We start from the raw sequence: 13,114 nt of genomic DNA, 5'->3' as shown, positions 1-13,114 counted from the left end.
GATAAATAATAACCTGTGGAAAAATAGTCACTAGGGGCCAGTCACATTTTTGGTCATAGTTATCCAGTTTAAAAAATAGTGTAAAACACCATGTTTAAGTTTTATATATGCATGTGTATTTCACATGTACACATGTTTAGAAAGAAAATATGTGGAACTTATGAGAAAACAAAAGTCATCAGAACTACATCAGAGACTCAATTACACATCCATGTGTACATGATAAAACTCATCATTATAAAAATGACAATTTTTCCCAAATTAACCTACAAAATATATTCCCACCAAAATTGCTATTACATATATGAATATATCACAGTAAATTCTAGCTTTATGTGTATCTATAAAGCAGTAATTTTAAAAACTATAAATAAATGGAAGAGAGGGAAGGGAAGAGGGAAAGGGGAATCACTGGGTAATGAAGTGGAGCAAATTATATTCCATACTTGTATGATTATGTCAAAATGAACCCAATATTATGTATAGCTATAATGCCATAACAAAAAAATTCAACATTCTTTACTTTTAATGAAATAAGTAACCAAGGCATGAAGTTCTAAAATTCATCCACAAAGTTATATATAACTTTAGCCAAGAAACTTTTCAATTATAAGAGCAAAATAAGTACTTATCATTACCTGACATGTATATTATAAAACTATACTATATTACCATAATATCAAGGAATCACAATTTAGCAAAATCAATATATGAATCCATATGTATGTAAAAAATATATACTTAATTGCAATAGAAAAGTCTAGATAAATCAAACCTAACAAAGCCAATCTCAGCAACTTAGCTAAACCTGTCTCAATAAACAAATACGTAAATAGTACCAGGGATATATATAGCTCAGTAGTATAATATCCCGCAGTTCAACTTTCAGTAACTAAAAAAAAAAAAAAAAATGAAAACGAGCTAGCTCAGGAAGAAGTGAGGTCCCTATAGACCACAGCTTCTCTCCTGCAGGAAAAGAACATGTGGAGATGTGATCATGATGATCGTCCCACCTGTCACCGCGCTCGTCAAGAGTCTGGGCTGCAGGCGCACACCTGCCAGATAGTATTTGACGCAGGGGCTGAGGAGGCCCTGCGAGGATAAGAAAGGTGGCTATGGATCTCTGCCACTGACGTCTCCCCACCTAGATGGCCGGTAGGACTGGGGCATACTGCCCCAGCGGAGGGCTCAGCCTGCAGGCTCCAGAGACTGCCGGACTCCCGTCTGCGAGCTCCCGGTCCTGCCACAGCCGGTGCCCAGGTTCCCAGCCTCCCTCCCCAGCCTCCCTGCCCAGGCTCCAGGTGCCACTGCACACTCACCATTTCCTGGTGCTCAGGAGCCAGGCTGCTCCCTAAGGACCTTCAGAACCTGCACAGCAGAGCCACCCGGACTCCGAAGCTCGAGAGTGAAACTTGGAGACAAATGGCAGAAATGGCGGACTCCAGGGGGGGGGAAGGACCCGATTGCGGAAGCCCGCCCCCTCCTCGCTGGCTGCACACCGGATTGGACAGTTCTCACTAAGTGCTCGTGAATGGACAGGGCTTCAGACTGTGCCCCTGAGTCTGAGCCCGTAACCTTGTTTTTGAGTAACAGGAAATAATACCCAATCCAGTCATGCATAAGGCCAGAATGACAGATTCTTGGTTGCAGGTTCTTTTTTTCTTTTTTCTTTTGAGGTCTGGTAATTACACCTCAGAGCCTCAGGCTGATGCTATTTTATGGCAAGATTTCCTTCCAAAAGTAGGATCTAGACCAACCAGCAGAACATTTGCATCTAACCTTGCGTATAAGGTCATTTCAGTTTACGGATTATATATGCCTGTATATTATTCATGAATGAAAATAATGCAATGACAATTACTATAAAATTTCATTTAACTTTTCTGGCCTCTGTTCTTGTTAGGAGACAGATTGAAATTTGAACTGGGGAGCAACCCCCAAAACAACAATGTCCAATGAAAACAACACGTAAGGCACAAGGGTAATTTAAATATTTCTAGTATTCACATTAATAATGTTAAAAGTGACAGTTGAAATTGATATTAATAACATAATTCAGAATATTATCTTTCTGTGACTAAGAATACTACTAATGAAGTATGTGTGCTTTTGGAACTACATCCTCAAGTTTGACTCGCTCCATCATATCTCAGTTCACAGGAACCACATTCCAGATTTGAGCGCTATGGATCCCCTAATATCAGGGACTTTAAGGGCATGGTCTATCTCTTTATATGCTAGAGCTGAGCAATACAGTTTCTCACTAATATTTCTCCTCAAGCCCCAAAATTAGGAGAAACAGTGCCCTGAGTGGGAGCAGGAAGCTCCAACCAGGAAGTGTCCAAAAGTAGATCACTCTTTCCCACATCATACTGGTCTCAGGTTCTTTCCCATTGTAGGTATTGGACAGCAAGAAAAGGAAGATGGGGGCTGGGATTGTGGCTTAGCGGTAGGGCGCTAGCCTAGCACGGGCAGGACCCAAGTTCCATCCTCAGCACCACATAGAAATAAAGGCATTGTGTTGTGTCCATCTACACCTTAAAAAAAATAAATAATTTTTTTTTAAAAAAAAATGAAAAGGAAGATGGGATCCCAGGAGGTTAGAAACACATAGGCTGTAATCTTCAGCAGTCTTTACTGTTTAAATACATCAAATGCAAACATATTTGGCAATTTGGGTTTATACCCAATGGCCAGGCTGTATTATATGTTTTCTCTTGTGGACAGACTCTCACAACTAATAATCAGGTGGGCCAGGACACAGGATGAGCTGTGTCTGATTCCAAAACTGAAACACCTCCACCAGATCACAAGACTCTTGCAACATTCCTTATTCTCATCAGACTTGGAAAGTGACTTATTCAAAAGAGCAGGCTTTGTGATATATGTATATAAAATGCAGTCCTGCGTATTACAGAGTGCCACACAAACAGAACATTCTCATAGATCTCTGTTATCTTGGGGCTCCCATTCCAGGCTCCATGGAATCATGTTTCAGTTTACCTCAAAGGCAAACACCAGCTAGAATTTAATCAACACCCTTTACAAATGAAAATATAGGTTGATATCGAATATATGTAAGTTTAATCAGGGTTTATAAATTATAGAATAGGCTGATTTAGAGGGATGTAAAGGACTACTAAGCTCTATGTTTTCAAAGCAAAGAGGGACAAGGCTATAGAGGCCGGCAGCACATTTCTTTTGTTGATGGCATAGAGCAAAAGGAGGCCAAGGATGACATATAATTATTGGCAGTACACGAAACATCAGAGAATTGGAATCTGGAGGTCAGACCAGGAAGATTTGAAATACTGTATTGGGGCATGTGAAGGACATGAGTGCCCATGATAAATAGGTTATAAACTTCTGAAAGAAAGTTGATATGGTGTCAGAGAAGGTTAAGCAGTATCTACACAACAACTTCAAGGTGTTTCATCAGCTGTGGAAGCACAGCACCTACTTATATCAGAGCCCCCACGAAGCCATTATCCACCTGAGACCTCTAAAACATCCAATTGTAGAGATGAGAGAACACAGGCTTCTAGGTATCAAATGGCTTCTCAGCAAGCAGCTTGTGTCAGAACTGAGAGCTGCCCAGAGAAGAACTGCATGAAATTCTTTCTAAGCTTCTCAGTCTGGTTTGCTACTGATATAGGGGATGTTGCAGGTTTGTCTGGTTTGTCACCTCTCAAATAGAGAAATATTATTGCTTCTCCATTTTAAAGAGCAACCCTAGTGAGGATGTCCTAGGAGGTCCCTTTGAGTTCAGAGACTATGGTTTATCCTGCTTTCATGTTAAGGGAAGACTTTAGTAACAGAGGTATGTCAACCCAGGTTCCTCACTGGGGCAATTACAAGAGAGCACAAAACAGGGCCCAAAATATGGGTTGGACTCAGGGAAGAAAAAAATCTAAATGGTTGATAAATCAACTGAAAGGTAACTCAAGTTTTCAGTTGGGAAATTGGAAAAAAAATAGAACAGTGTGAATTTAGTTGCCACATGGAAAAGAGATTAATCAAGAAAAATAATTTTTAAAATGCCAACACCCAGAGAAGCCTGGCTGCAGAGAAGCAGCGACAACCAGAGATTTCTTGTGGCAATGTAACTTCAGCAGCTCTTCTGTGCTGTAATCTGATTGTAGCTGTTAAAATGTCACATGTGCATATCCCTTCACTCAGTATTCCCTTTCCAGAAAGTCTGCCTTCAGCAGGAGACTAGTTTATGTTCTTAGCTGAATTGTGTCCCCTCCCCAAGTCTCATATATTGTGGTTCCAAATACCTAGCGCCTCAGACTGTGAATCTATTTAAATATATAATTTTTAAAGACATAATTAATGTTAATCTAGTTAATTGGTATAAAGTCTAATCCAATTAAATTTTTCTCCTTATGAAAAGCAACAATAAGGACACAGAGAAGCACAGAAAAATTTCATGCAAACTTAGAGACAGAAGATAGCAATAGACATGTCACAGAGTGGAGTCAAAGGCAATCATTCCAGCAGACACCTTGATATGGAGACTATGGAATTAGCTCAAATAAATTTCTGTTTCACCTCATTTGTTACATTGCCATGACAGACTAGTGGTACTGATACAATCCACTAGGACATGTATACTCTGTCCCTGCAGCTTGGCTGAATGAAGTAACAATTGAATCACATCACATTCCACCAGCATGGAAAGGCTAAACTGCTGCAAGAAATAACATTTTTTACTGCAGTATTATGAAGGCTTGTGAGAACATACTCCTTATCTTATGGGGCCATAGAGAATTGTTTTGTGGTATATTATATGAAAAAACTTGTCTTACCTCATTTGTTTGTGAAACTCTCTTCTTTGTGTCAATACTTCCCCGGTAAAGGAGTTAGTTTTTAAGCCTTGTAAAAGAAGTAGAAGTATAGTGATGACTGGTACATGGGCTACCTGGGGCAGGTAGCTAAAACAAAAACAGTAGCATCAGAAAAGAAATATTTAGTGCACAGTAAACATTGAAAATGATGTGGAAATAGTTTCTCTGTTATTTCCACAAGTATGTAATCTAGAGATTTACACCTATTAGGTTGCCAAGGGAAGTAACACAGTCTAGATTTCTTTGGGAATTGGAATGTAAGTCTTTCAAGTGGTAAATTCCTGGTATAGTGTTTAGGGGAGTCTCCATATTTGGTATTTGTCCTGGACCTATCTTGGCTATCTCCAATTCCTGGCTGTGGAGATCCTTCTCCAGAAGTCTAATCTAAGCTTAGAACAGAGATATTGTTGGTTGTGTAGTGCCCTTGTTCTTTCCCTAAGATACAAAATGAATAAATAGCTCCAAGATGATCTGCATAGAAGTCTGCAAAGAGATTGTTTTACATGTAGGAAGATAATTAGCTCTGGTCATCCTGGCTGCCTCCACAGGGAGCACTCCCATTGAAATTTTTTATACCTAGATTAGCTATATACGAATATAGGACTCCATACATTGGCGACACTGAGTTCCATTACCTCATTCCATTACAATGCTAGAGGAGCAGCCAGAGTAAAGTATTCACTTGTGAATATTCACCCTGATTATAAACTCTTTGAGGTCAGGGTCAGTGCTCAATGCCTAAGCAACACTGACACATTCAGTCAAGTTCTAGCCTGAATATTCAGGGGAAAAACCATCAAAATGATTTGGATTCTGTAAAATTCAGTGCCATTCTTCTTGAATTTCACCTTCCGTGAGGCAAGGAAGGCTAGGTACACCTGGATGAGCTTCCAGGCCTGAGTTCCCAGTGACAGTGAGGTAGGACATGCACGGCAGAGTTGGGTTCCCAGGCAGCTCTGAGGCTCTGAGTGGGGCAGGGACTATAATTGGGTTATATCTTTCTATATTTCTACATTGCCCCACATGCTCATTAATACCACCACAGTTGTATAGGCTTCAGGCATTTTTCTCAAGAAATACAGCATCAAATAGCACAATAGTAATCTCATCATACGTGCAATTTACTATTTTTTACATTTATTTATTTTAAAAAAATATTTTTTTAGTTGTTGATGGACTTTATTGTCTTTATTTTTATGTGGTGCTGAAGATGGAACCCAGTGCCTCATGCATGCTAGGCGAGCACGCTACCATTGAGCCACAATCCCAGCCCCAATTTTTTTTACATTTAGCATTACCCGAGTTACTGAAACCATCCATATTTTTGAACCATTGTTCTTAAGTCTGCAAATGTTGTAGAACAGATGTACCATGGTTGATCCAGCCATCTTGTTCCTTTTTCAATATTTGGGTTCCTCCTAGTTTTTAGCTATCATAAAAATAATCTATAAAATATGAAGAACTTACCCAAAATAGTAAAACCAAAGAGTGAGGGTGGAGGAAGTATTTTTGGTTGAGGGAGGATTTCTGTTCTCACCCATCATTATCCCACAAGACCAGCCTTCCTTGGAATTCTGTTTCTTTGGTACATCCTCTGCCCTTAAATTGTTTGCACCCCTGTCCCTTTAGCCTTCTTGTGTCTCTCATGCCTACTCAGCTCTCCTTCTGTCTAGTTGTGCTGAATCTGGGCAGGTGGGAAGCAGTACCCCCTCATGCCATCCTCCACCCGCTGTGGGAGAGGAGCCAGAGATGGCCAGATTGAAGCTCAGTTGAGGAAAAGGGCTGAGCAGCAGGGAGCAGAGTGGCCACCTGTGAGAGAAGGACCCACACCACAGCCTAACTCCTCTAAGTCCTTTCTAAGAAAAATGAAATTTAATCTATATGCTGGTTTGAGCTTCTCCATCCACAGAATGGGAAGTCTTGGAGTCTTCAGGATGAGAGTGGGGTGGGGTAGGGCTCTTTAGATCTTTTTAGGTGACCCAAGCCTCTGATTTCTTTTTCTATATGATCATTAGAGTCTGTGAAGTCATGTGGTTCATCTCCCAGGTGAGAAAATGTCTTTGTGACTACATGGGCCTACCACAGAGACTAGGTTATTCTAGAGTGAGGGGTTTGCGCTCTCTGTCCTTGAAACCATGTGTTTAATGTAATTTGGGTTGGACATATTGTCATTTTAATAAGTGATAAATTCATGCCAGCAGTCTGGGGACATTGATCCAATACAGATCTGTCTCAGATGATTGTGCAAGATTGGGAGACAGGGGCCATCAGGACTTGGCTTCCTTCTCTGTACAGTGAACTGGCTCTCTCCCATGCTCTCAAAAGCTCTTATTGCCTTTGGAGTTGGTGGGTCCTCTATCTTCCCATGGAGATTGGTCTCTGGCAGACATTTTAGCAGCAGCTGGACAGAAGGACAGTGGGCAAAGATATGACTGCTCAGCCTAGTACTGCCTGGCTTCCTGGGGACATTATGCAAACCCTTCCCAGAACACTTAACAAGTAATAATGACAAAAGAGGTAATTTGAGAGTTACATGACTAAATTTTCATGCAAAAAGTGCCAGAAGGTGCCAAAGCTCCTGAATATCATAGGTTGGCAAGGGTATGTGGTCAGAAACTAAGAATGCAGTGACCAGAACCAGGAGCCTGGTGATGAGACCACATTTGGGGTAGAACATCCTGGCCTCCTCAATGAGACAAGCTGGGACTTCCCTCATCTTGCTCTGAGAGTGCAAGGGAGACTGCAGGCATGCCTGAAAATTGCTTATAGCAGAGGAACACAGAGGTCACTTATGTTCTGGTGTGACTTGCTAACTCTAATTTTCCAAAATGAGCCTGAAGACTCTGCAACAGGTGCAGGGTGATTTTGAATGGTGCACAAATGGGACCACTTTATAGAATTATTCTCTTAACTTCATGTACTCACAACTCACATCTCTCTGTCCCCTATTATTTAAGAGGAAGCAGTCTTGCCTTAATCACACTATGGTTGAGAATGGGTTTCTAAGAGTGGGTTCCAGACCAAAATGGTTTTCACCAGGAAACTTGATAGCAATGCAGATTTTTAGGCCACACCACAGACCTACAGTTATCAGATGCAGGGATCCTAATTTTCATGACCCCTCCAGTGCACACTTGGGGATTACCTCCTGTTTTGGTCTTTCCTCCAAGAACACAATCTTTTTCACCACTTAAAAAATAGCTTTTTTGTGACGGCCTAACACCCCAGCCAGACTGTGTTCCAGAGTTGGTCAGTTCCAGCCAAGACAGACAGACCCTGAGATTCAAGGGGCTGCACATGAGGTTCCCATGTGCCCAGGAGTCCAGAGAATCCTGTTGCAGTGTCCCCTTTAAGGCTCACAACCACACCCAAGCCTAATAGTCAAAACCCTGTAAACATTTTGACCTTTACTTCTCTTCCAGAGGTGGAAGCAGTACCTAATCTGTTGTTTAGGGCCTGAAATCCATGTCACTCTTTGTCCATGATTGGGAGGACCATGCTTTTCTTATATGGAAGATCCTGGGTCATGGTGTGGAGATCCCCGCAGTTGCCCCTCGAGACCACTACAGGGAGAGAGTGCACTTTTCTTCTGGTAACAAGGAGCACTTCACAGCCAGGCTACTGGCTCCCCTGAGTCCCATCAGAGTCCCTAAAGTGTCAGTGTGCTGAGGGCAATTTTACCGCAGTGTCCAGGAGGTGATATGCAGCTAGTGGCATTGAGTAGAGGCAGCAATAGCCATGGTACTGTAGCAGGAAAATCCATTAGAATTTTACTGGTTGTAGCCCCTGTGCAAGGCAGGCTGACCATTTCCCACAGTGCTGAGTCCTGAGACTGGCAGAGCTCTGGTCACAGGCCCTGATAATACCAGTCAGGAGGAGGAGGTCATAAAATCAAAACAAGCTATTTCCTTCTCATGGGAAGTCTAATCTGATTGTAAGGACACCCAGAAAAGAAAATAACCTGCTTTTTTAATACTTTAAAGTGTTCATCAGAAAGGTAATTGAGAAGGTGGGAAGAAAACTAGCATTTAAATCTTGGCTCCAAGTCTAGTCTACTTCAGATTATTTTGTCTGCTCCTGTGCGTCTTCTGTGACCTAGCTAATCTGTAGCACCAGGGTTGGTTAGGAGGCAGAGAGTGTGGTAGGTGAGGGAAAATGTGGGAAAGAGACTTTCTTTTACTTGTGCAGGAAGAAAAGATGAGCAGATTTAGGTATGTTTGTAGCCATGACAGAAGGGAGTGTGTACAACAGAAATAGTGCTTGCACAATTCCCACATTCCAGGTGCAGCAGCCTTCCTCCCCTCCCACCTCTGACAGTCCTTCTTGTTTCTCAGCTCTCTAATGGGGAGGGCCCAACAGAAATCAGAGGACTGGGTGCACCCCCATGACCCAGGCCCAAGGGTCCAGGATATGAATGCAATTGACCTGACCCTTTTGAGAAGCTTGGCAAGTTTGGCCTGGTTGTAAGGGTACCTTGGGTGTGTTTCAATCTAGTATGGTAAGACTCACAGAAAGAGTTTGGACTCTCACAGACTTCTACAGTTTCCTCAAACAGTTGTAACACACCATACGGGAAGCACCAGGGTTGGTCAGGAGGCAGAGAGTGTGGAAGGTGAGGGAAAACATGGGAAAGAGACTTTCTTTTATTTGTGCAGGAAGAAAAGATGAGCAGGTTTAGGATTAGTATGTTTCAATAATTTCAGTGAACTCTAGGGGACAAGGCCCATCTCTGGTTCTCTGGCATCTGGACCTGTGCCGCAGTCTGGCTGGGCACAAATCACGAGCCATTCAAGCAGGAACAAACTTTATTTCCGTACTCCCACAGCACTCCACGCACACTCCCCGGGAACTCTCCCAAACGCCACCCACGTGGCTCCTCCAGGAACACACCACACACCAACCGGAACTCCCCCCCCCCCACCAACTCTCCCGGAACACCATCGGGCTGCGCACACTCTCTCCGACCCCAGGAGAACTCAACAGGAACTCCAAAGTAGCAGGCGCCCAAGGCAGCAAAAGCTGCCCTATTGCCGAGAGTAAAGGTCATATATACAATTGAATACACAGCTTAACCATCATCATCTCAATGGCTCGCTGGGTCACCTCTCAACCACTCGCTTCTGGCAAAATGCCATGCGTCATCCCGACTGGGCTGTGGCCCTCAACAGACCCGGTATGATTAGAGCAGTAGGATAGTGGCCCCGGAGGGTGGGAGCCCAATAGGGAGGAAACTGGTGGTGTGAGAACTGGATCAGTTTGGGTAAGAGGTACATGCTGGAGAGAGGGCAGACTCTCTAGGAATTAGCTATCTTCAGGAAGGAATACCCTGAGTGCATAGGTAAATGTCTGTAATCCAAGTGACTCAAGGGCAAGAGGATCACAAGTTTGAGGCCACCTGAACCATTTAGTGAAACCCTGCCTCAAAATAAAATTTAAAAAGGGGCCAGGGATCTAGTTCTATTGTGGATGAGTTGTAGAATGCTCCTGGGTTCAAGCTGAGTACCCACCCACAATGTACACCTACACACACACACACACACACACACACACACACACACACATTCTCACACACACAAAGCAGCCTAGGAGGGCAGACCCTTCAGGGTCAAAAAGCCCCAAAATCAAATAAACAGAGTACCAATGGTAAATGACATGATTAAGGCAAGCACTTTCCATCTCCTGAAAGAAAGTGAAACCTGCAGGTGCTCCTAGCAAGCCTGCTCTCTGGTCTTTCCAGGCCAGGGCCTGTGTTTAAGGTCTTTCAGATCACATGCTTCACAGACACCAAACAGACTTCTGGGTGACTGCAGAGCAGAAGGACTCTTTGTTTTAATGGAGAAACTTCCAGTTTGAAATAAAGCTTGGCCAGCAGAGCAGAGAATGAAGATGCATATCAAGAGTCTGTCCTTTGATCTTCAATCTGTCACCAAGAGATGCCTGTCTGGAGAGAGCTCAGCATGCTTGGGACAAGGACAGCTTCTCAGAGAGCAGAGGGCAGTGACTGGCTTAGCAAGGTACTGTTTCTCATCGGAGCTTATATTTTCTCTGATGGCAACTTGTAAGTGGAAGTGGAGCACTGCACGGACCACTCTGGAATGTTTGCGATCAACAGTCAACAGGTTTTCCTTGCAGCTGGGATGAGATATTCCCAGGTCACCAGCTCCAGCAGGGAGCAGCGAATTCCAGTGACCCTGCTTGTTAATTTTTATGTTCGTGTGTGTGTGTGTGTGTGTGTGTGTGTGTACATGCAGGTGAAGTGCTCAATGACTCATTCATTGTACATGCTTGGGATAGAGAAGGAGGAAAGATGACTTTCTCAACTAGAGGAAGGTCACTGCTGAGGAGAAATCTTGCCTAGTATTAAAGGAGGGACATCTGGCTTGACATCAACAACTAAACTTGGACTGGAAAAACTTTTAGAAGTATGGTCAAACTGTTTGACAGAGAGACTGTAGCACAAGAATCAGGCTCAAATTAGTAGTTCCCCTGCCCCAGGCTTTAAGTTTCTCCTGAGAATATGCTGTATGTCTCCCTCTCCCCTTTCTTTTCTTTTCTTTTTTCCCCCTGTTTTTCCTTCCTCACCTACCATGAGAAAATCACTGTGCTTGAAGCACTGAGGACAAAATAATGAACTGGAAAAGGCCCGGTGTCTTTCTGTGTAGCATTTATGATCTAGACCAGGGTTCCTGAGCCTCAGCATGTTAACATGAGAGACCAGATGCTTCCCTTGTTGAGGGGCTTCCCTGTTCATGATGATGTGTTTAGTAGCATCTTTGGTTCCTGTCTAATAGGTACCCTAGCACGGTTCCCTACAATTTTTGACAACCAAAAATGCCCATAGACAGGCCCAATGTTCCCTGGGTGTGACCACTGCCCTGATTGACAATTACTGAGCACTGAGGCAGATAGCTAAGTTCATGCTTGCAGTGAAGTTTGCACAGATGTCTCTATGCCTACGTGGGGTCTGCTTAGGAATCTGCTACTGCTCACAGAGTCTGGGTTAGTGGGACTTGCTTTGGTGTTAGTACATGCCTGTTTTGAGACAGTAATTGAATAAAACTCTGGTGAAGAGAGGTTCCACCTTAATATCATGGTGGGTTGTCATGAAGACATTTCAGTGACAGCAAAAATCAGTAAAGTTCAGTGAAGATATCTGCAGGTAAATTAAAAGTTAAAATGGCCTTCCCTGTTATTCCCTCTCAGACTTTCCTTCACCTTGAAATAACTGCAGGGTGGGAGAACGATCCCCCTGGTGCAGACCTGCATCCTGAAGTTTTTCTTTTCACATAAAACTCCAAGTCCTTCTGTGTCTCTGTGTCCTCTTAAATAGGAGGCAAACAGTGTAAATGGCTTTCTTTGTGCCTGATATAGGGGTGAGCCTCAGCGTTGCCAAATGCTTGACCCTATATGACACTTGTTGAAGGCTTATGTGTCTGTTTCCAATGACATCTCACAGAAGGTACCATTTGATTCTGGATTTCAATACAAAAGTTGCTGTCGATACCCCTGCTGTTCCTCTGCCTGTTGAGCTGAGGTTCTTTCTCTCTGTTCCACTCTACAGTGTTGATAGGTAAGTTAATAAAACTGTCATGATTCAGCTATGAGATGTCTCCCAAAAGCTTGTGAGACAATGCAGGAAAGTTTAGAGGTGAAATGATTGGGATTTGAGAAACTTAACCTAATCACTGGATTAACCCACTTGAAAGAAATAATTGGTTGTGTTTATGAACAATTCTTTCTTATTCTCTTATAATGTAGGGAGAATTCATAAAAGTAGGATAGAGAGTTCTACCAGCAACCTCCCTGTGCATGAGTATGGACATTGCATTATTTGTTATCCAACTGAGGTTTGTGACCCCCTTTCCTTCGTGGCAATTCTCAAGGAAGTAACTGCTTCTCTGGTGTTCTCTTGCTGCTTTCTGCAGATAAATTTTATATCACTATTTATACTTTCTGTAGGTGTCATTCTCAGTTTGCTTATATATTCTGGAAGGCTGTGGTTTCCTAAAGAGGACAGAATAAGTCATTCCTCTCTGTGAGTTCATTGCTAAGTGAAATATATAAAGGCTGATTTTTGAGTTAAATATTTCCCAAGTATAAGATTAAAAGTGTTAGATTGAGGCTACAGTGTTTAACAGTGAAATAATGTGTTTTAGATGTTATCAGACTCAGATGTATCAAAAGTGTAAAATGTTTGTGAATTCCATGTAAATAAGGTGATAAATGATGACAGAAATAGCAAAACCTGATTTAAAACTAGTCCA

At 42.6% G+C, this 13,114-nt stretch overlaps 1 protein-coding gene across 4 annotated transcripts in view; it reads right to left on the bottom strand.

Annotated features, from left to right (window-relative positions):
* LOC124103126 (zinc finger protein OZF) overlaps positions 1–1,445 on the bottom strand; it is a 44,012-nt gene extending 42,567 nt beyond the window's left edge. For 3 of the 4 annotated variants that reach the window (XM_046459644.2, XM_058584041.1, XM_058584040.1), the window contains exon 1: positions 1,320–1,445. In XM_046459644.2, coding sequence (XP_046315600.1) covers positions 1,320–1,322 — 3 coding nt within the window. In that variant the 5' untranslated portion in view covers positions 1,323–1,445. The remainder of the gene's footprint in view (positions 1–1,319) is intronic. The other variant, XM_058584042.1, reaches the window with a different exon arrangement.
* Positions 1,446–13,114: the final 11,669 nt, after the last annotated feature.

The sequence above is a fragment of the Marmota monax genome, unplaced genomic scaffold (assembly GCF_021218885.2).
Source record: "Marmota monax isolate L192 unplaced genomic scaffold, Marmota_monax_Labrador192_F-V1.1 WCK01_AAM20220418_F8-fsc00039, whole genome shotgun sequence".
NCBI classification, from domain to species: Eukaryota; Metazoa; Chordata; class Mammalia; order Rodentia; family Sciuridae; genus Marmota; species Marmota monax.
This window is presented reverse-complemented; position numbering and strand designations above follow the sequence as displayed.